This window comes from Pseudonaja textilis, chromosome 2 (assembly GCF_049901715.1).
Source record: "Pseudonaja textilis isolate UNSWEBS1 chromosome 2, rPseTex1.2, whole genome shotgun sequence".
Classification (NCBI taxonomy): Eukaryota; Metazoa; Chordata; class Lepidosauria; order Squamata; family Elapidae; genus Pseudonaja; species Pseudonaja textilis.
The window spans coordinates 149,374,644-149,394,887 of NC_141991.1; the positions used below are offsets into that span (position 1 = coordinate 149,374,644).

The 20,244-nt window shown below is 39.6% G+C and overlaps 2 protein-coding genes across 3 annotated transcripts; both read left to right on the top strand.

The window, feature by feature from the left end:
• The first annotated feature begins 1,660 nt into the window (after positions 1 to 1,660).
• Positions 1,661 to 10,176, top strand: YJU2B (YJU2 splicing factor homolog B). Of its 2 annotated transcripts, none has more exons than XM_026711513.2 (11): positions 1,661 to 1,797; positions 2,156 to 2,220; positions 3,169 to 3,205; positions 3,690 to 3,743; positions 5,535 to 5,617; positions 5,808 to 5,863; positions 6,769 to 6,829; positions 7,410 to 7,552; positions 7,629 to 7,801; positions 8,513 to 8,651; positions 9,516 to 10,176. In XM_026711513.2, the coding sequence occupies exons 3-11, from the start codon at positions 3,203 to 3,205 to the stop codon at positions 9,893 to 9,895; spliced, it is 1,092 nt and encodes a 363-aa protein (XP_026567298.1). In that variant the 5' UTR covers positions 1,661 to 1,797; positions 2,156 to 2,220; positions 3,169 to 3,202; the 3' UTR covers positions 9,896 to 10,176. The 2 variants fall into 2 exon arrangements, with proteins under 2 accessions (XP_026567298.1, XP_026567299.1); XM_026711514.2 differs by having other exon boundaries at positions 1,756 to 2,025.
• A 2,396-nt stretch (positions 10,177 to 12,572) lies between these two features.
• On the top strand, positions 12,573 to 16,945 carry C2H19orf53 (chromosome 2 C19orf53 homolog). Its single transcript, XM_026711483.2, has 3 exons — positions 12,573 to 12,704; positions 14,422 to 14,477; positions 15,408 to 16,945. The coding sequence occupies exons 1-3, from the start codon at positions 12,614 to 12,616 to the stop codon at positions 15,546 to 15,548; spliced, it is 288 nt and encodes a 95-aa protein (XP_026567268.1). The 5' UTR covers positions 12,573 to 12,613; the 3' UTR covers positions 15,549 to 16,945.
• Positions 16,946 to 20,244: the final 3,299 nt, after the last annotated feature.

Consider the following 20,244-nt stretch of genomic DNA (forward strand, 5'->3'; position numbering starts at 1 on the left):
CATTAGATTAATATGTGATCACCTATTGAATAAATTACTATTGGCTGATCAGGGTCAGAAATAGGCCTGATTCAGCTTGGAGTGCAGGGAAAAAAATGCCCCCTCTCCCTGCAAACACTCATGGGAAGGACAATTGAACCGAGATTCAAAATGCTGCCGGTTCCTCCATTCTAAGCCCCCTTTCACTTCTCTCCTGATCACTTGACCCAGAGTGAACCAACTGCCATTTGCCTTGTGCTTCCCAGTGCACACACACACATACATGCCACATTGTCAATGCCACATGAAAACAAACATGTATCCACCTTGATTAGATACTCTCACATACCCATATATGTGCACCTGCCCCAATTAGGCCTTCACATATACACACAGAGGCAACATGTTTTTTCCTTCTACATAATATAATACTCTCCTCTTGCAGCCATTAGTAGCAATGGGGCTGAAAAGAATTTCTGAAACCTTGCTCTGTAGGCTTTTTCTGGCTTGTTAACTGACAGCACAACTTAGTCGCACTAAGACACTGGACAAAATCTATAAGGGAGTCATTGTAAAATGTACACCTCAACCGGCAAAGAGATCTGCTAAACTTTAATTGAATGGGGATTGGCCTATTAGCTAGCATATCTAAAAACCAATAGGTTGTTTGAAAAATATTATTGAAATGGTTTTTCACAAATGCTATTGGAAATAGTAACTGATAAGCAATGAGCAATATTTGCTCTCCCAAAATTAGTTTTAAAAATACTATTTGTACAAAAGGAAAGAAATTTATGTGCATCATTTGTAAACTATTCAGTTCTGTATGAATAAAAACAATCAAATATCAGTTACCTAAAGAATTCCTGGAAACAAAATTAAGCTAGATGTCTGTAACTTTTATCTGGACAGTTTTTACACCTTTCTACACCTATTTTTAATGCTAAATCCAGTTGTCTGAAGCACACCTAGGAATTTATACAATCTGAGTTGGAATAAAGTCCCCCTCCCCTGTCCCCCCCAACTCAATTGGAGAGCCAATTTGGTGTGGTTAAGTTACCAGACCAGACAGATGGGAGACTACGAGTTCTGGCACAAGACCAGTTAACTTCCTTTCAGCCCTGGGAAGAAGGCAATGGAAAGCCTCTTCTGAACTCTTGCCGAGAAAACTAATTTTCTGTTAGTCCAGGCGGTCACCAGGACACCAAAGCACTACCCCCCCCTCAATAGGGGCTTATTTCCTAACAAAATGCACGCCGGAGGATAGCTGTCAACATAACTGGATATTAAACTACAGATATAGGTATCTGTATAATAAATGTTCCTCAGCTAGAGGAACGGTTCGGATTCGAGGACAGCGACGTTCCGAATTGCTCGCAGGGGTCTCCAATCTTGGCAATTTTAAGCCGGGCGGGCTTCAACTCCCAAAATTCCCTAGCCAACAAAGCTGGCTGGGGAATTCTGGGAGCTGAAGTCCGCCAGGCTTAAAGTTGCCAAGATTGGAGACCCCTATTCTATGGTACAGATACGCCTTCCCCAACTCCTCCTCCCCATTATTTGACTACAAGTCCCATAATCCCAGGCAGGCTCTTCGAACCTGCCGCTGCCTTTTAATTGCCCAAAACTACCTCCTCTCGGACCAAGCGCCTGCCCGTTTTGCCGGCAGAAGAGACCTACGGGTACTCTCGCGAGGAGAAGCCACGCAGAAACGGGATCCGGCGCTTGCAGCTAGCTCGGGAGTCAAACTGTTCTGGCGCGGTTTGATGATGTAATTTCGAAAGAGGCGGAGTCAAAAAGAGCAAGCGAAGGGACAGGGAGGTTAGTGGAGCGGTGCGCCCCCCCCCTCCATTTCCCTTTAGGGTTGCCCTCCTTATCCCGGTGGGGGCATATTCGGCTAGAAACCAGACAGGTTCCCCTCCATTCTTGACCAGGCCTTAACACGCCCCCCCCCATCGGCCCTTTTTTTCGGGACGGACAGAATGAGGTTCCTCCCCTGGACAGTAGGCACCTTGTTGCTGAGTGCCCACATTTGGGGGCAAAAGAAGGGTATGGTGTTGCTCATTTCTCTATCCTTCTGATGACTGTGGAAAAGGTGGCGGGGGGTGGGGAGTGCCTTGCTTGCGTACTGTAGATAGGAACTTTTCCCAAACTGATGTCCTTCGTCTTTGCATTACAGTACCTTGATTACCAGCCAACTGGAGATGTTGGAAGTTGTATTCCCACCTTTCTGAAGTGCCTGAAGTAAGTGGTGATGGGTATACTGTACGGCAGGATTCACAACAACACAATGTGTTTCAACCTGTCAATTATAAAGGTGGAGGCTGCATTTGAGCCACCAGCTAAACTTGCTGATTGTGAAATTGTTTATAAACCCTTTCCTAATAAAATCCAAGTATTATGCTAATATGTAAATCTATAATGGGTGACTACATTTTGGAAATTGTGAAGGAGTTGGAACAAACTTCACAGCCTGGTGCTTCCAAATTATGTTGGACATTAACTTCTATTACTTGCATAACAATTGAGAATAATGGGATTGATGTCCAATATGCTAGGAGCTTTATATTGGTGTTGGAAACATACATTGAACTCATATGCTTAATTTTGATGTAGGATGAGGCTTCGTAAAAGATGTAAGCTTTGAAAGGTACTTCTGTTCAGGGTCATGGAGAATTGTTCTTGGAGATTTGAGGTTTTTTAAAAAAACCTTTAATGATTGCTCAATTGATAGTTTAATGGAAAGTGTTATATTCAGAAACTGTACATTTAAATATTGGAAGCCAACAAGGGAGAAGAGTCAACTTCATTCCCTGCTTTCAGTATTTTAGAGGCATCTTGGTAACAATCTTTGTGAGATGGGTGGCAAATAAATTTAATAAATAAAAAAATGGCTGTAAATGAGATGAATTAATTCAGATTTACTGTTAATTTTTTATGATGCCTCTACCAGAACTTTTTTAAACTTCATTGTTGCATATTTAGACTGTTGCTAAGCAATAACTAAAGGATGTTTCACAATGCTCAGAGGCATGGTATTGTGTATTCATTGCATGTTCCATATTGGAATTATGGCATCAAAACCAGGTTGTTTTGCTGAGTCTAACTGGCTATGGCTTGTGTGTTCCCAAAAGTGATGTGTTTTCATTTCAAGGGAATCCTAGAAATAACATTCTCTGGTTTTTCTTCTAGACCTTCACTCTTGCCTGACTAAATCACTATCACCATGGTAAGTGAATGTAGGATTTTATATCAAATCCAGAACTGCAATTTCTCTTCCGTCATTCTTGAACCTCATGAGGATAGATGCAACTCCTTTTGCAATATATATAGTTACAGTTTACACTTAATAGCATTTATCCAATCCCATATGGAAATCTTATTTCACAATCAGGACCTCTGTGGAAATTTGACTTTGCTACAATTGGTAGCTGTCATGGTGCTCTGTACTGCCAAACATGAGCTAGTCCTTAATTTGCATGAGTCCCTAGAAGACTGGCTTCTTTTGTCAAAGATTGTGATGAATATAAATTAAATAATGAGAAATACTTCTTATTAAAGAGCTGCTTCCTGTTTGGTGGTAGTTTGCGGACTGAATCTGTGGTGGTACCATTTGTATAAATTAACCTACCTCAATTCTGGAGAATGTTTGTGCCCTTCATATTACTCAGTTTGCTATCAAACAACATGGCTTTGCCTTTGGTTTCTCACAGGGGGAAAGGAAAGGAGTCAACAAGTATTACCCACCTGATTTTGATCCAGCCAAGGTAAGAGGTCCATCTGGAATGTCGGAGTAACTCAAGATTTGTGGGGAGGGGAGATAGTTGGAATATTGGGTCATAACAAGGAATTTAAACAAATAGGGCTTTCACAGGATAAATTTACTAGTTAAAATACAGGGACAGTATTTGATGTCAGAAGACTTCAATAAGATAAAATAGAATTAAATGTAAGCGTTAAACTTTCTGGATTCTGCTTTTATGTATAGTTGCATGAATTGAAATACAATTGAAATAATTGAAGTGGAAAAGGAATTTCAGGGTATTTTGGCTTTTGTTTTAGTTGTGCGTAAGATGAATCAGAGGCTGTTGTATTTCTCTTTGGAAGAACAAGTATTATTTATTATAGGAAATAGTTCCCTTATTTACTTTTACACAATCAACAAGGAGGTAGGAAGAGTATGATGTCTGCTTGCCAGCAACAACTGATCTGTTTCTGTTTCAGCTTCTGATCTGTCCCTTAATCAGCCAAAGTGCAAGTAACTAAAGATATTTTAATTTCAGGATATCTGATTTGATTAATGCTCCTAAGCATGTCCCTTCTCATAGCAGTGCCTTTTTCCCTAAATTAATACTAATATGTGGGAATCTGGGGCAAAGAATTATCTGCAGAAAGAACATAAATTAGGCACTTAGAAGATTTTTTGCTCTGGTTATTGTTATTTCAATTATATTTTACTTTTTTATTTTACTTTTCGTAGAATTAAAATTTGTATCCCAAATTCCTGACCAGCAAAAAGGTCAAAAAGATAGCAAGAGCTATGTGGTGTTACCTCAAATTCATGGCACCAGTTCCATCTCTAGAAGTCTAGGCTATTTTAGTATCCTTCTAGTGTCAAACATTAATTCTCTGTATACTATCTACTGCACTGAACTGGACAAGAAGACCCAAATGTATTGCAGAAAAGAGCCACAAAGTCCAGTCTTGCCAGTAGTCCAAAAAGGTGCCATAATCAATTTTATCAAAAGCTGAGAAGTCCACGGGAACAAGGAGGGCTGCATTCTCCCCATTAGGTTCTTGACATAGGAGATCAAAGAAGTCTCAGCATCATTTTCTGACCAAATGTTTGGCTGAAATAGTTCAAGTCTTCAGTAGCCTTCAGAAATATCTGGAATTGCAACACTAGTCTCTTCTTGTTAGTCAGAAAAAACAATGTTTTTTTCCTCTTGTTTCATATACTAACAAAGGCTGAAGGAAAATTTACAAATGTGTATTGTACAGATCTGTCAGAACCTTTGGCCAAATCTTTTGATTGGTCTGCAGTCTCTGCAGGAAGGAAGGGGTGAAGGGGTAAAGGAATGTGTAGAGCCATAAAGACCTTTTGGAATTATCTCAGAAGTTCCTGCTAAGAAATTAGGAAGGGAGCGTTATTTATTTGTTTAAAACATTATGATTCTTCTTTGCATAGAAAAATTTCAAAGCAATAGAGATACTGTAATTCCAAAGATTTCTCTGAGATGACCTCACATTTTGTAGTCAAGCCATCAGTGAGTAGGGAGATAAAGTGGAATTATCAGATTATGCAGATTTCCCAAATTGGCAGCCAATTCAAGTATTTGAGTACAAACCAGAAAAAAAAACCTTTGGAAAATTTAGGAACAGTAATCCAGGCATGCAGTTGATTTTCAGTTGGAAATTAAGCCAAAAAAAAAAGTTTTTGTTTCTTTTTGTTCTCATACCACGGCTTCTTAATTGTTACCAGATATAGGTGGAAAAATTCATGAATGTACCATCTATGTACAAGAAGCTTAACTGACTTTTATCTATCTCTCTTGCAGCATGGCTCCCTTAACAAATATCGCAATAGCCATCCACTGCGGGAAAGAGCTCGTAAACTCTCCCAGGGCATCCTCATCATCAGGTAAGGCCACCAAGCCACATCTGTACTTCGAGCAGGAACTCTTGGGTTCTGGAGGTTCTCGACTTCATCCTAGTCATAGCAAGGAAACATTGGAAGTGGTTCCCTTTCTATTCTGATAGGGCTTGTTTTCCCACCAAGTAAAATTCTGAATGTTTCCGAAGCATGTATAAACATGTCACTTCTTTCCCAGATTTGAGATGCCCTATAACATTTGGTGTGATGGCTGCCAGAATCACATTGGAATGGGTAAGTGTGGATATATCCCTCAAACAGTACAGCATATAGGTAGTGATTGGGAGTTACATGCAGGAGAAAAATCTATTACAGTTAATTCTATTAACTGTTAATTCTATTAACTGTTAATTCTATTAATTCTATTCTAATTCTATTAACTGTTAATTCTATTAACTGTTAAAAAATCTATTACAGTTAATCTATTTAGTTAATGTAAAGCGACATTGTTTTTCATCGTTCTATTGTATATATATTGTATATATAACACAGTTCCCACATTATCTTTTTAATGCATTTTAGGTAAAATACACATTGATCTTCATGGATAAACTTTCTAAAAACATTTTTAGCCTGTTTGCCAAAACGGATAAGAACACTTTATAATCACTAAAGCCCTTCTTTTTATCAGCATTTCAGCTTATAGATTTGATTGATATTATTCAAAAGTAAATATCCCTTTTCAATTATTACTTCAGAAAGAAATCCCACAAGCCCCCAAATTTGACTAGTAATTTAGAGTGAATTAGATAGCATTCCAGTATACGTAATAAGAAATCAGTAATAATCATGATACTAAATGTAAAATGTTAAAACGGGAGGAATGGAATTCAAGGGCTTAGAGATCTGAACTTGGTTCTGGGTTGTGGACTTGTCCTTCCTGAAACTTGTTCTGGCCAAGCTTATTTTTCCTATCTCCTCTTGACCACGTTTCCAAATTTAAGGAAATTGGACTTGTTTCGAGATGTAAGGCAGAGGTCCTAAAGGCCTGTTATGATGGAATGTTTTAAAGAATGGATAGGATGGTTTAAAACACATTCAATGATTTGTTAGTAACTGCAGGTTTCTAAGGAGAGTTTGTGACCTATAAAACACCTTATACAAAGGTGAGATGTCCTTTCTTCACCTTGTTTCTGCAGGTGTTCGCTATAATGCGGAGAAGAAGAAGGTCGGTAATTATTACACCACTCCTATTTTCAGGTGGGTGCTCTGAAGATGGAAGAGACTATTGTCATTGATGGTTTGTTGGACAGTGCCCTAGTGGGCAGTTGGAAAGGATCAGTCCAGATGATGGAAAAGACTGTTGGTCAGGCTATATTATTCTGTGCTAGCATTTTTCACCTAAATTTCTCAATAATCCAAGAAAGGGCAAATTCTTATGACCTAGCTAATTTATGCAACTTCTGGGTGGTTTGCTTTGTGATATATCAGTCCACATCTATTAAACATACAAGAAGCACAAAGCTGCATTCCAGAGCCAAAGCTTGCTCAGTATCCATCTAGTAACCAAAATGTCACAAGGAACTGCTGAAGTATTCTTTGAGGTCATTCCTAAATCCACAATTTCTTTAAAAGTTGAGTTCTGGCTGCTGAATTCTTTTACATTGAGTGGTCAGTAATCCAGAACAAAAACAGATCTCTTTGGGTCATTGAGCTTGCATGAAAAAAGAAAGATATTTGGCATGAAGGCAGGAGGGTGGCTTTTAGGGTTTCTGGCATGCATAGCCTCAGACCTGGTGTACTCATTCCCCTTCTTGCTGCATTGCATTTGGCTTTATAGGTTCCGTATGAAGTGCCACCTTTGCCCCAACTACATTGAAATGCAGACCGATCCTGCCAGTTGTGACTATGTCATTGTCAGTGGTGCCCGGCGTAAGGAAGAGCGCTGGGATGCTGCAGCTAGTGAACAAATAGTGGCCACAGGTGAGTTTTGGGACCAGTAGCATCCTTGAACATTCTTTTAACTAGGCTTGGCTTGATACGTGTATCTGATTCCTAGCCCATGAGGAGAAGCAGAAGCTGGAGACAGATGCTATGTATCGATTGGAGCACGGCACACAGGATCAGAGCAAGCTTCAGCGAGCTCTCCCTACCCTCCAGAATATTCAGGAGGCTCAAAGTGCCTGGAAGGATGATTTCGCGCTCAACAGCCGCCTTCGGCGGAAATTCAGGGTAAATAATGAGAAATTATAGTAGTGGAAGGGAGAAGGGATTCCTTTGAATATTCCTAGAATGATGTTTTTAAAGGTCAGCAAATGAAACCAGAATAGAACTGCAATTGCATTTCAAGTCATAATACATTTTTTTTTTCAAAAAAACTGATAAGCTTTTCAACATTGTCATTTCCTACTATGATTGTACATCTCATTTTTTAAAAAAAGAATTGTTTCTGTGTTCATCGTTCTTCCATCTTATCTCTATCCTGTTTCTCCTTTCAAAAGCTTTAAAAGAAACCTCCACATTTTTATATGGATTGTAAGAGCACTTTTTCTTAATTTGTAATAGAAGTATTTTCAAATTCAGGATAGCAGGATTTTATGTTATACTATTATATTGTTCTTTTACATAAGCCACTTATATAACAGTCAGTTTTTATATAGTAAGTCATAATGTAGTAACTACAGATAACAAAAAAAGACTGAACAGGAAAATCTTGGATTAAAATTGTGGACTTGTTCTTACTTTAATTTTCTTAAGCTTCTTTGGGATAACTGAGCTCTTTGGAGGTAGTATTTAAAAAACGTGTCACTTTTCTCCTGTATTGTATTTTTCAAACCTGTTTTCTCTTAGGCCTATGCTTTTTTTTTTGTCTGTTCGGCTTCATGGTAGTAGTGGGTGTGCCTCATGCATCGTGCTGCTTCTGTCCTCTTTCCCTTCTAATAGGAAGAGAAGAAAGTTCTGCAAGAAGAAGAGAAAAAAGACCTTTCTTTGCAGGCAAGAGCAAATTTAAGCATCCCACTTGTGCAGGAAGCTGAAGAAGATCGGCATCTGGCAGCGCTCCTCAAATACCAGAGTCTTGACTGTAAGTAAAGGGATCTTTGCAGGGGGAAGGATGTGGGGCTTAGAGATGCGACTTTCTCATTCAAGAATGTGTCCTTGACGAAGTGTCACTGTCAACTCATAAAACATTCCTAGTCGCTATGAAAGAGGGGGGGGTGGAATTTGAAGGAGCAGTGCAGCCGTTTAAAACCAAAAGTGCATTCCATTCTTACCTTGCAAAGATTGCAACTAAGCTACTGGAGTTTCTGCCCATGAAAATCCCTAAATGGAGAACGTGATTGATGACTCTCAACTATGAACGTGTTTCGTTGGAGAATATGAATTATGACACATCCAGAGGGGGGAACAGGGTCATAGGTGATAGTAAATTACGTGTCTCAGAATCAGCTTCATACAGGTCATGCCGACATGTTCACTCCTAATAAATCCTTTGAAGTTTTTGAAGCTTGGCTTGAGGCTCATGATTTAATTAGGGCAACTGCTGGAATCCTGACAGTCACATTTTGTTGGCTGCACTGTAGAAGGAGTTGCTTTTAAGAAGTGGGTTTGGATTGCTGCCCCCACTTCCCAAACAGTGCTGCTTTATCTCCTTTATTGTATAAGTATTTATATTAATAAATACTGATTTTAAGACGACATACTGTATATTTTGCTGGTAAATTGACTCTACACCTTTGCAGTTGTGAGTGTAATTTTTAATTGCTGAAAATCTGTCATCTTCCTCCATGCAGTGATTATTTTTAGGATTTTTCCCTATAGAGGTGGAAAACTGCTCACCCTATATCCCAAATGCAGAAATATACAAATAGAGTGAGCTCAGTTTCATAACTAGACCTCTGTTAGTCCTATTTCTGTCATTGTGGCTTGCTTACTTCTTCCTTTTCAGCCTACGAAGACAAGCAGAAACAAAAACGCAATGAGATTGTGGATCGCCCATGGTTCTCAAGTACCAAAACCAATGACACCCTGAAAAAGTTGGCATTTGTTGGGAAATCTCCATCTAGCAAGTCCCTTGTACCTCTGAACAGCCTGGGTGTCGTGTGTCGGAAATCTAGGGATACCAAGCAAACATCCAGTGAAGGGGAGACCTTTGATGCCCCAGCACAAGTCAACAGGCAGGACAATGGAACAAATGAAATGTTATTTGACTCTTCCGGACCTTCAGGTGGCTCCCAAAAGCCTGTGGGGAGCCCCCCCTCTACTTTTGCTGCTTCTCTGGTTGCAGATTATTCAGACTCTGCATCTGGTTCAGAAGCTGAACTTTGAACTGAGTTTATGGATAGAGAGAAAATATGGCCGGAAATGGTGTGCAAATCAGTGTCTTTTTTCCCTCCAAACAACAAAGGTACTCTTTGCAGTTGGTATATGAAGCAATTGGAATATGTGAATAGAAACGTCTGTGAGTCTGTGTGTGAGAAAGAGAGAGAGAGAGAGAGCGTTCCATGGCCAGCTACATTTTCTTATATCTTCTGCACTTGTTCCCCAATTATTTAAACATAAACCCATTGTTTTGTCCCAAGTCCCATAAAATAAACAGTGCTATCTCCTTAGCCTTTCTTTGTTGTACTCAAAATACAGTATAACAGTTATATGTTATTAATTATAGGAACTGTCTATGCCAGGACGGGGGAAAGATAAAATGAAGGATCATCTAGATTAGTATTTCATAAACCTTTTTTGTTCTCAGCTTTTGTTTGGGTTACACTGGTATTTACCATATTAAAATTTTCATATAATGGCTTAATTGGGTTCATATAGCAAGCTTATTTGGTTTTAGCATAATCATATTTGTAAAGAACAGCCTTCTGCAGCTGAGTTGTACCTAGTAACTTAACATATCCATGGGTTCTTTTCTAGAAGGAATGTGGAAATATTTCCCTTCTGGCAATTTTTTTTTATTTCTAAGGACCTGGGATATGTTGGAAAATTCCCATTCAAGCACTAATCAAGCTAGATCCTGTTTAGCTGCTTGGCCCAGCAAGCCAACCAGATGCTGAGTTGAGTTCCAATGCTGTTTGTAAACCATGGTTAAAAACTTCCTGTATAGTACAGATACCACCTCACCGATCCAGATTGACTGCTATTTGGAAACAAATAAAACATGCTGAAGTTATAGCAGCTTTCGATGAATGAAATAGTTATTTTAGTTTTTTTATTATAAAATAAAATATTTTTATTATATAAACCTCTTCATACTTTTCAATAAAATCCAAAGGAAGCATCCTGCTAAATCTAAGCAATTAAAAAAAAAACTTGTAGACTTATAATGATCAGCCCTCCAAGTTTTTAAAGCAATTGTTTGTGAATAAGCATTTACAGTTCATCTCAAGACATTTTCAATTCAGAGATTACAACAATTTAGATCTGAAAAAGATGGTAGGAAAGCCCATCTATAAGTTGCATCTGATGAACTGATTTGCAATTCAGGAAAGTTTATGTCTTTTAATAAAACTTGTTAAGTCAGAAAAGGCCTGCCAGTCTCCTAAGCTGAAAGAGCAATTTTGATGTTCCTGTTCAAGGTTCACAAGAGCCAAATACGATAGTGAACATAGCTAGGACTGCAGTTCAGACTAGGATGGTTTGTACTTAAATCAGATAAGATATTGCATATGTCTGATAACTAGATCTTGACAAATACTCTGACAGTACAAATAAAAACCATGTCAAAAAGTTCTGTCACATTATGGGCAAAGGAATTAATCAGGGTTATTACACGAGCATATTCAAGGGATCTTAAGCTGGGCAAAGAAGCCTCGTTCTGGAAAAAAAATAAGTTTAGGAGATACCAATAGCATTGTTTAATGGAACTGCTGGTGCATCCTCTGTCCAACCAGCCTGAATTCTTTTAAAGTCAAGGGGAAAAGTGCTTGATCTTTTCATTGAACTCAACATTGCAAATGTTACACCTGCATTCTCAGTAGCATTCTGCCTTAATTATAAGCCACTTGATCGTTTTATAGAAGCTGTACAAGTCTAACTGATTTTGTCTGCTTGCTTGAGGGATGAGTATTTTTTTCCTCTTGATCAGCAAACAGTTCTGCACTGCAGGTAAGAGCTATCTCAAGAGCAGAGGTCTCCAAACTTGGCAACTTTAAGACTTGTGGACTTCAACTTCCTGAATTCTCCAGCCAGCATAGCTGAAGTCCACAAGTCTTAAAGTTGCCAAGTTTGGAGACCTCTGCTCTAGGAGGATAGAGAACTGAGGCACTTGCTATTGCCAGATTAGAATAGTTAGTAGAGACATGGAATTAATCATGTCAGACCAGAAAACAAGAACTTCCATAAATAGGAATGCTAATTCGTGTTGACACTATTATTTCAACCTTGCCAAAGGGCTTAAATCCAATGGTGCTGTGGCAAAGCTTTCCAGCTAGAAAACAAAGAGGCTGCCCAGAAATGAAACTCAATTCGTGTGAAAAACAAACCTGCCGTTTCTCCGGGCCGAAGTGACAAGGCCAAGGAAATTAAAACAACAACTGCAGTACCGTGGTCCTTTAGCCAGGAGAACTAACGCAACGCTTAGAAACAAATCACGTCTCCCACAATCAAATTGTCCTCCTATGACCCTTGTGTGTTAGCCACGAACAAATGGCTTGGTATGGTTGTGGCCCACTACCGGTTGCTCGGCATCAACCCCTTTCCATTCAGGGGCCTTCAAACTTAACAGCTTTAAGACTTGAGGACTTCAACTCCCAGAATTCCTCCTCCAGTCAAGGTTAGCTCGGGAATTCTGGGAGTTGAAGTCCACAAGTCTTAAACTTGCCAAGTTTGAAGACCTAATCGAAAAGCGAAGGCTTTCGCAAACATCAACGCAAAGCGCTGCTGCTTTTTAGCTCCCAACTTCGCGGCTGCGCCTAAACGGCTAAGCGCTTTAACGGCGGCGTCAGGGACGCTTTCTATTCCAGCAGCGCCTGGGCAGTTCCGGCTCTGCTTCTCGGGGGTTGAGCGAGCGTCGGGCGGGAGGCGGAGAACTGGCTGGAATCGATGGCTCAGGGCAAGCAGAAATTCAAGGCGCGCAAAACGGCCGCTGCGGGGAAGAAAGCGGCTGCTGCTGCCCGCGGACTTCGCAAAGGAGGTATAGCTGGGGAAAGGCGCCGGTGGCGGGTGGGGGGGCGGGTAGGCTGGACTAGGAGCGCCAGCCTTGCTTCGTCCATAAACAGGAAGCATGGGCTGAGAGTCGTCCATCTTTCTTTTGGCTCGTAGGAAGAGCGGGCTTTTTATACACTCTGGTTAAGCAAAAACTAAGCAGCATATGGATGGTGTGGAGCTTCAGAGGGTTATTGCAGCACTCAGTGGCCGTGGCCGTGGGGGTAATAAGCTTCTGTGTTAGCTACGTTACCATCTCGGTCCTAATCGATGGACGAATAGCAGTCAGTTGGAGCCCTAGTCGTCATTGAGCGCTCGTCTCAGTATTTAGGGCAGGAATCTTGAAACTTGACAGCTTTAAGACTTGTGGACTTCAACTCCCAGAATTCCTCCTCCATTCATGTTAACTCAGGAATTCTAGGAGTTGAAGTCCACAAGTCTTAAACTTGCCAAGTTGGAAGACCCATGATTTACAGAGTGCCCGAAAGCTCGTTGCAGCTATAAACTATACGCTGCTCTTCAGAAAGCCCCTTTACTTCCTTGAGGCTTCAGTTTAAGCGCTTCCTGGGAGTGAAACTTGTGACAGAAGCAAAGCAGATGGACCCAGCTTTGAGATATGCTTCACTGTAGGGCAGTCTTTCTCACATTGGGGCAACTTAAAGGAGGCGTGAACTTCAACTCCCAGAATTCCCCAGCCACCCATGCCTGGCTGGGGAATTCTGGAAGTTGGTCCATGCTTCTCATAGTTGCCCTGTTTGAGAAAGACTGATTTAGTGCATCAAAGATGATGCGTCTTATTGAAGCAGGTTGTGGATAATCCACATACCCCTCAGGCTTCATATTTTTAGGTAGGACTGGGTTCAGAAGATCTGTGAAGTTATGAAGTTTCTTGAATGGCCTTTGGTCCACTTGCTGTCTCTGAGCCTCATTTACCTTAGAGGTTGCTCTAAAAGGGGATGTGGGGGAACCATTGTGTACAGTGCTTGAAGCTGTTTAAGGGTAACACAAAAAACCAAAGTGTTATAAAATTGAACCAGAGAAGTAGCCTGCTTACTCAGCACTAGCAGTTACTTTATGTTTGAGCTTTGAGGAGTCCTTGGTGCTGTTGGAACTTAGTAAACTAGGTAGCATTATCAACGGTAGTCTAACATCACTAGCACTGATGATGTTACCTAGTTTGGGTAATGAAACATCTGCAAGAAAATACTCAAGCTCAGAGAGCACCGAGGACACTTCATTTCAGCCCTAAGCTACAGGCGTTCTCCTTTATTGACGCCAACTTTGGTTAGTGCAAGTTTGCATGATCCTTAGGGTTATTATGGAAGATTTCTAAACACAAACTTTCCAAACAGTCTTCCAATTATTCATTTGTTTTTCAAAAAAACTTTGAACAGCAACAGTAGTTGAGTAGCACACAGTGTGCTAAAGAGCTTTTTCAGAGTGGCAATAAGGACATGTGTTGGACAGATTGTATTCTAAACACCAGCCACTCCCCCAATCTGGTGATTTCCAGATGTGGCTGGATTATTTCACAAAATGCTATCATGCAGGCTGCAAAATATGGGAAATACAGGTAAGTCTTCTGTATGTGGAAGGCACCATGTTGGGGAAATCGAACAAATCTGATACAAATTAATGTAGTTTTTTTTTCATGAGACATTGATGCAACAACAAAATATATTTTAATTATTTGGTTCCTCTCACAGGTCGTGTAATTGCACCCAAGAAAACTCGTGTGATCCAGCAACAGAAAGTGAAAAAGGTGTGCTGTCACTCAATCTCAGCCTTTTGTCCACCAATAATTGCCTTCGATGGCACAGAGTTTGTTTTTACTACAAGTCTAGGAATGTGACATAATTCATATTTGTATCCTTTTCTGAACTTGAATAGTTTAGCCAGTTATCTATGGTCTGCTAACTACTGCAATGCGTAGCCCTGGAAGAAGATTCAAAACTTGTGGTGCATACAAAATTTTAGCTGCAGAATTTTTAATTAGACGGCTGACTATGAAGATGTTTTGTCTACATTATAGAACTTCATTAACTGTCTTTTTGTTTGTCAGTACAATTAAAAGTGCTGGTGTAGATTTTAAGACCCTATATGGCTACTGAAAAAGAATACTATGTCTACTTCCACAGTAACTTGCATAGATGTGAAAAACATGGTGGTGCTCCTGGTAGGCGCAGTCTAGCCTTTTAATATATAGGTACCAGAAGCCAAATGGCATCTTTTGCCTGCCCTCTATTCAAAATCATATTTCGCAGCTCCAGCAAATATGAAGATACTGCTATTGTGTAATATCCAAGGTCAGCTATATGAAGAACTCTCACTTTGCCTGATGGCAGAGCTGGATTTGATGATGTGTGAAGGGTTTTTTCACTTAAGTACAACGTCTACAAAACTTCTTTCCCAGGGTGCTTTCCTTGTCTTAAATTATTGACGTTTTTTCAAAAATCCTTGGAAATATAGGTATTTTTGGATTCATTATGCTGATTTAATGTGTATTTTATTTGAAGGACAACCGAATAGCACAAAAAGATCTTGCTTCTTAGGGAGTTGAAAGGTACCTTTGTTCATAAATCTAGCAAGACACTTGAACATTTACAGGTTTAAGCAATTATTGCTTAATTGTCATTAGTTGCCTAGCTGTCATTCTTATAAACTTAGCCTTTCTCTCTTCCTCTTTCTGCAGAATCTGGAGGTTACCATCCGTAAGAAGATTGAGCATGAGGTGGTAATGAAGGCCAGTGCTAAGTTACCCAAGAAACTTAGTTTGTTGAAGGCCCCCAAAGTGGAAACAAAGAAAGATCCAGGACACTCTAGCAAGTCTTAACAATGTTTCATGGACTGAGATTGGTGATTGTGGCTTGCAATGCATTTACGTTTGACTGTGTTTGACTGATGTGATTTTGTTGGCTGACCATCTAGTGTGCTCCATGTTTCAGTTGGCAGTTCTTCTACATAAGAATCCATCTGATTAGTTCCTTGCCTGATACTGGATTGTGGGTTTATACAATAGGTATTAGATTGCTTTCAAACGTAACTTACTCTAGTTTCAAGTTTTCCTCCTTTGTTTGGGGGTTTATGATTTCAGTGTAAGTTACTTCGTTTTCATTCTAGTATGACCTGTGCCTGATTTGCTACTGGCTTAATTGTGTTAGACCAGAAAGGAGGATCTCATATGAGTATACAATGGGGGAGCATAATAACTCCTGAGTTCTTGCCTGGTGATTATCTGTTGATTATCTGCTTTAGTTTAGGGCTAGGGCAGCATGTTTCTAATTGGCCCTTGGTCGTGTGGCACTAGCAAGAATGATGTTCACAGAAGGGCCACTAGATTCCATTTCCCTGCTGGAAATAAAACTCAGGTCGATATGATCTAAATTTTGCAAAACAGAGGTTTAGGTTCATTCAGTTTGTCTTACAGGTATTTAGAATTGACATAGGGGCTATTATAGAACCATAAAATTTAATGTGTTTACATCAGACATGGATTCGCATCTCTGTGTTCAGTTTTGAACATAGAAGCAGAAATGGAAATCTTGAACTTACTGTTTTCAATTTTGGGAACGTCATCCTTTCTGGAAAGTAGGTTGGCAATCAGTTCTCTCTGCTTTCACCTGTTGCCTTCTGATCACTATAACATATGGGTGATGCTTTTCTGCTTGCTGATTCTTGTCCTATTTATCTCATCCCACATCTGCTTATTATAGTTGGATCTTCCTGCCCCCACAAATTGCATAGATAGCTATAATAAACTACAGCAAGGTCAAAATGATGACGTGTGTGCACTGGCATCATCCTGCAGTTGCCCACATTTTGTATTTCTGTCACATTGTCTGAGGCAAGTAACAAATTGTGATTATGATATGATATCGTTAGCATTACACACTTGTCATTCTTTGCCCCCTCCATGCAGATATCCAAATTAGTTCAATAATGCAAGCTGTTAATCTTTCAGTGTATTTTACCATACTTTATAAAGTACTCTATAGAATAACTGAGAACTTTGGTGTCTTTTCTAATCGGCAACCGACCCACCCCTCTCCTTTTTAAATAATTTTAATTGCTGCAAATGTTTGCTTGTAAGTAAACTTTGCCTTTGTCTGGGTTAAGAAAATAATCTAGGAAGTACATTCTTAATTAGGTAAATATATTTAAACTGTACTGTTGGTTATTCTGTACTTTGCATGCTTACCAAATTAAAAGATTATTTAAAGAATGTATAAATCTAAAGTGAGCAGAATATAATATTTTTATCATGGTCACTGATCAAAATAAAAACATATTGTGCAACAAAAACACTTTAAAAATAAAGTAAAAACAGAACCAGCTAAAAAAATTGCAATTGGTGCCAGGCTATAAAGTCTGCGTAATATTATAAGCAGTATAACAAAATTTAGTTACATTTAAGGAGACAGTCTAAAAGATCAAAATTTCCCTGGTGATGTATAAACCACCTGCAATATTCTGCTTGTGCATTTTCTGATATTAGCCATTGCAGGCAATAGGTTGCTGGATCAAAAAAAAAAAAGTGGGTTTTTTTTTTGTTTGTTTACTGAGCAAATAGGACATGAGCAAAACAGAAATACTTTAAAGCTCTACCAAAGAGCAATGCTTCGGCCCATAGGACTGTTTGCATTGTGCTTGAAGGCAAAATTATTTCAAGAACAAACTGCTTCCCCCATCTTCTTTTAGATTGAAGTTTGGAGTGGACGAAAAAAGCAGCATAATGTATCAATGTGTCTTAGTCGTTTGGAACTGCCACCTGATCTCTTAGCAGCATCCCCATTCTAGTTTGGCTCCTGTCTCCTGAAGAATTTCGTTTGTTTGGGTTTTTTTTTTTTTAAATTAGGCTTGGGTTATAAGCATATCCCTTTTCTCTCCCATCTCCCAATAAAGAAACAAGAAGGGAGAAAAAAGATGAAGGAATGGGAGTTGTTCCTTGAATACAGGATTTTGGAAAAGTGGAGGGAGGTACAGAAAACCTTGAAATGGCATGGGGGAATGAAATGATTATACCTTTTCACAGAAACACTAAGCACTCCAATTTTATTTGCCAACTCTCATTGGCAAATAATCCTGCAAGTTTTGTAAAATAAACAAACCAAAAAACTCAGCAGAAATAGAACTGTGTGATTGCAATGCCTGGGGTTTTTATATTGCCTTGCATTTGAAGCTTGTATCATAATTAAAAGTGGAGGGGATTATGAAATGAGAGAGGAAATAAAAAGAGAGCCCAGTTTTGGTCTGGAGATAATCAAGATTTTGTAATGATCAAAATGTGTGCATCGTAGGGAAAGGAGAAGCTTATATGTGATGGCGAATGTACCACACCCAGTTTTCTCAAGGCATACAACATCCTTACTGACCTGACCCTCAGCTGTTGCTTGGTGACGCTGGAAAACAGGATAAGAAAACACCCATCAAAAAAAGTGCACATGCAAAAAAAGAAAGAACTATTTTTCTCTACTTTCATTAACACAAGCGGGTGTCTGAAACTTCCAGATGGGACTTCCAAAATTGCCCCACCAATTTCAGGAAGCCTGGTCAATTCTGTCAAGAAGAAAGGGACTCTGAGAAGCAGAAATGTTTTTGTATTTCAAAAATAATGTTTAGAGGCTAGCAGAAACCAATTTCAAAGAGGACTGGACCAGGAAAGTATGTGAAAATTAACTTTTCCCATCTTGCTGACTAGGACATTCTGGGAGTCCATATTTCCTAAAGCGGTCAAGTTTGAATAATACTGCTCTAAATCTTTGGGACAATACTGGCTGGGAATTTTGGAAGCTGAAGTTCAGTACATCTGAAAAGTACTATTTGGGAAAGCTATTTCAACCAACATTTCACTAATATTTTGGCATCCTCAAGATATTGGTGATGTGTCTCTACCACTCTTAAAAAGAAAAGTTGTGGTTCAACACATCAGACGTTGTAGGTTGAAGATGCTAGTTTAGTGAGTAAAGCAGCAAATTAATCACGTGGGAAAATGGCTGCATCAAGATTTGCTTCTGGCATTGCAGACTTGTATTGAGTTCCTTCTGAACCTCCAATGCAAGTCTACATAGACCACACTGCACGTACAATCCCCAGTTTGGAAGAAAAATTGCTTTGATAGGGGAACCTTTGGAATACATATCTCTAATAGTCTACGGTTTTAGAGATTGTAGTGAAAATGGATCCGCGGATCTACTTTTGAAGCAAACCAAAATTCTTTTCACTTTTCTATCCTACAGTGGAAAATCAATACCTGAAATACAAAGAAGTTCTTGCTGTGGTGTATTTTGGAATGGATATCCTGTGTAGACAGTTCTTAACTAGATTTCTTTAAAAATTGTGAAAGAAATAGCTGAAGGCTGTCAAATTTAAATTCAGAAGCAGATCTGGAGTAGCATTTTCTAGCAGGTAATTTTATTTGCACCAGGATTTTCTATTTAATTTAGTAGCAATTGTCCAAATATAACTTTTCACTCACATAGGACAGGGGTCCCTAACCCTCAGGCTGCGGCCCACTACTGGGCCTTCAACCCTTCCCAGTCACAGAAGTGGTAAGTGAGCGCGCACAGACATCCCCACTTACACCCCATTTGTATGAGGGGAACCATCCCCACCCAACCCCCACCCCGCTGGTCCACAAGCTGAAAAATTATCCCTTTGCTGTCACCTGATTGGAAGAGATATAGATAAGGAAGAGACTTGGACAGGGATGTGATGTAGGGCCTCTTAAACAAGCTTTCAAATGCGTTTCTGTGTTAGGGATGCAGTGATGGGCAGAACTTATAATTCTAAGTGGCCCAAGAGAGAGAGACCAGATCTCAGCAGAACATCCTGCAAAGATAAATGAGGCCTCTTCCTCTGCAAAAGATTACTTTGAGATCACAAAATAATTTACCGTAGACTAACAACACAATTTGGAACGTATTGCCCTGTTCTCTTGATGGCTGAAAACTGCTCAGTTTTCACCAGCTACGGCCAGAAGAGGTCAGTGTTGGAGACAGAATACTGGATTTGCAGAGTATCATTCTGAAAATGTGTACGAGTTTTTAATGAAATGAAAGGGAAATAAAATATTTTTCTTAAAATCATGTTATGCATATTTGTCCGATGGACCAACAATTTACTGAGGCATGGGAGAATCTCTGGCCTCCCTTCTTCCTTCCTAGGGCCACTGAAATAAAATCATTGGCAGGTTGGAAGAGGCTATGCGCGCTATCAAGTCCAATTCTAAATGCAGTTGCTGGCAGCTTTCCTACTAAATACCATAAATCGGTTCATCTGTGTCCTGCCCCTGAAACACCAGAGACTGAATCTCAATCTTCTTCTCTTTGACATCCTTTCAGTGCCCTTGAATATCGCCCCCAGTCTCCTCTTTATGTTAAACACTGTCAGTTTTTTCAGTCTGTCTTCAAAGTAGTTTCTAGTCCTGTCAACTTTAATGTGTTTCTTTTGAATTTGTTTCATGCAGGAGGGAAGGAACTCTTGTTTCGTTTTTTAAAAATGAACAATCAGCTCATTAAGGCCAAGGGGAA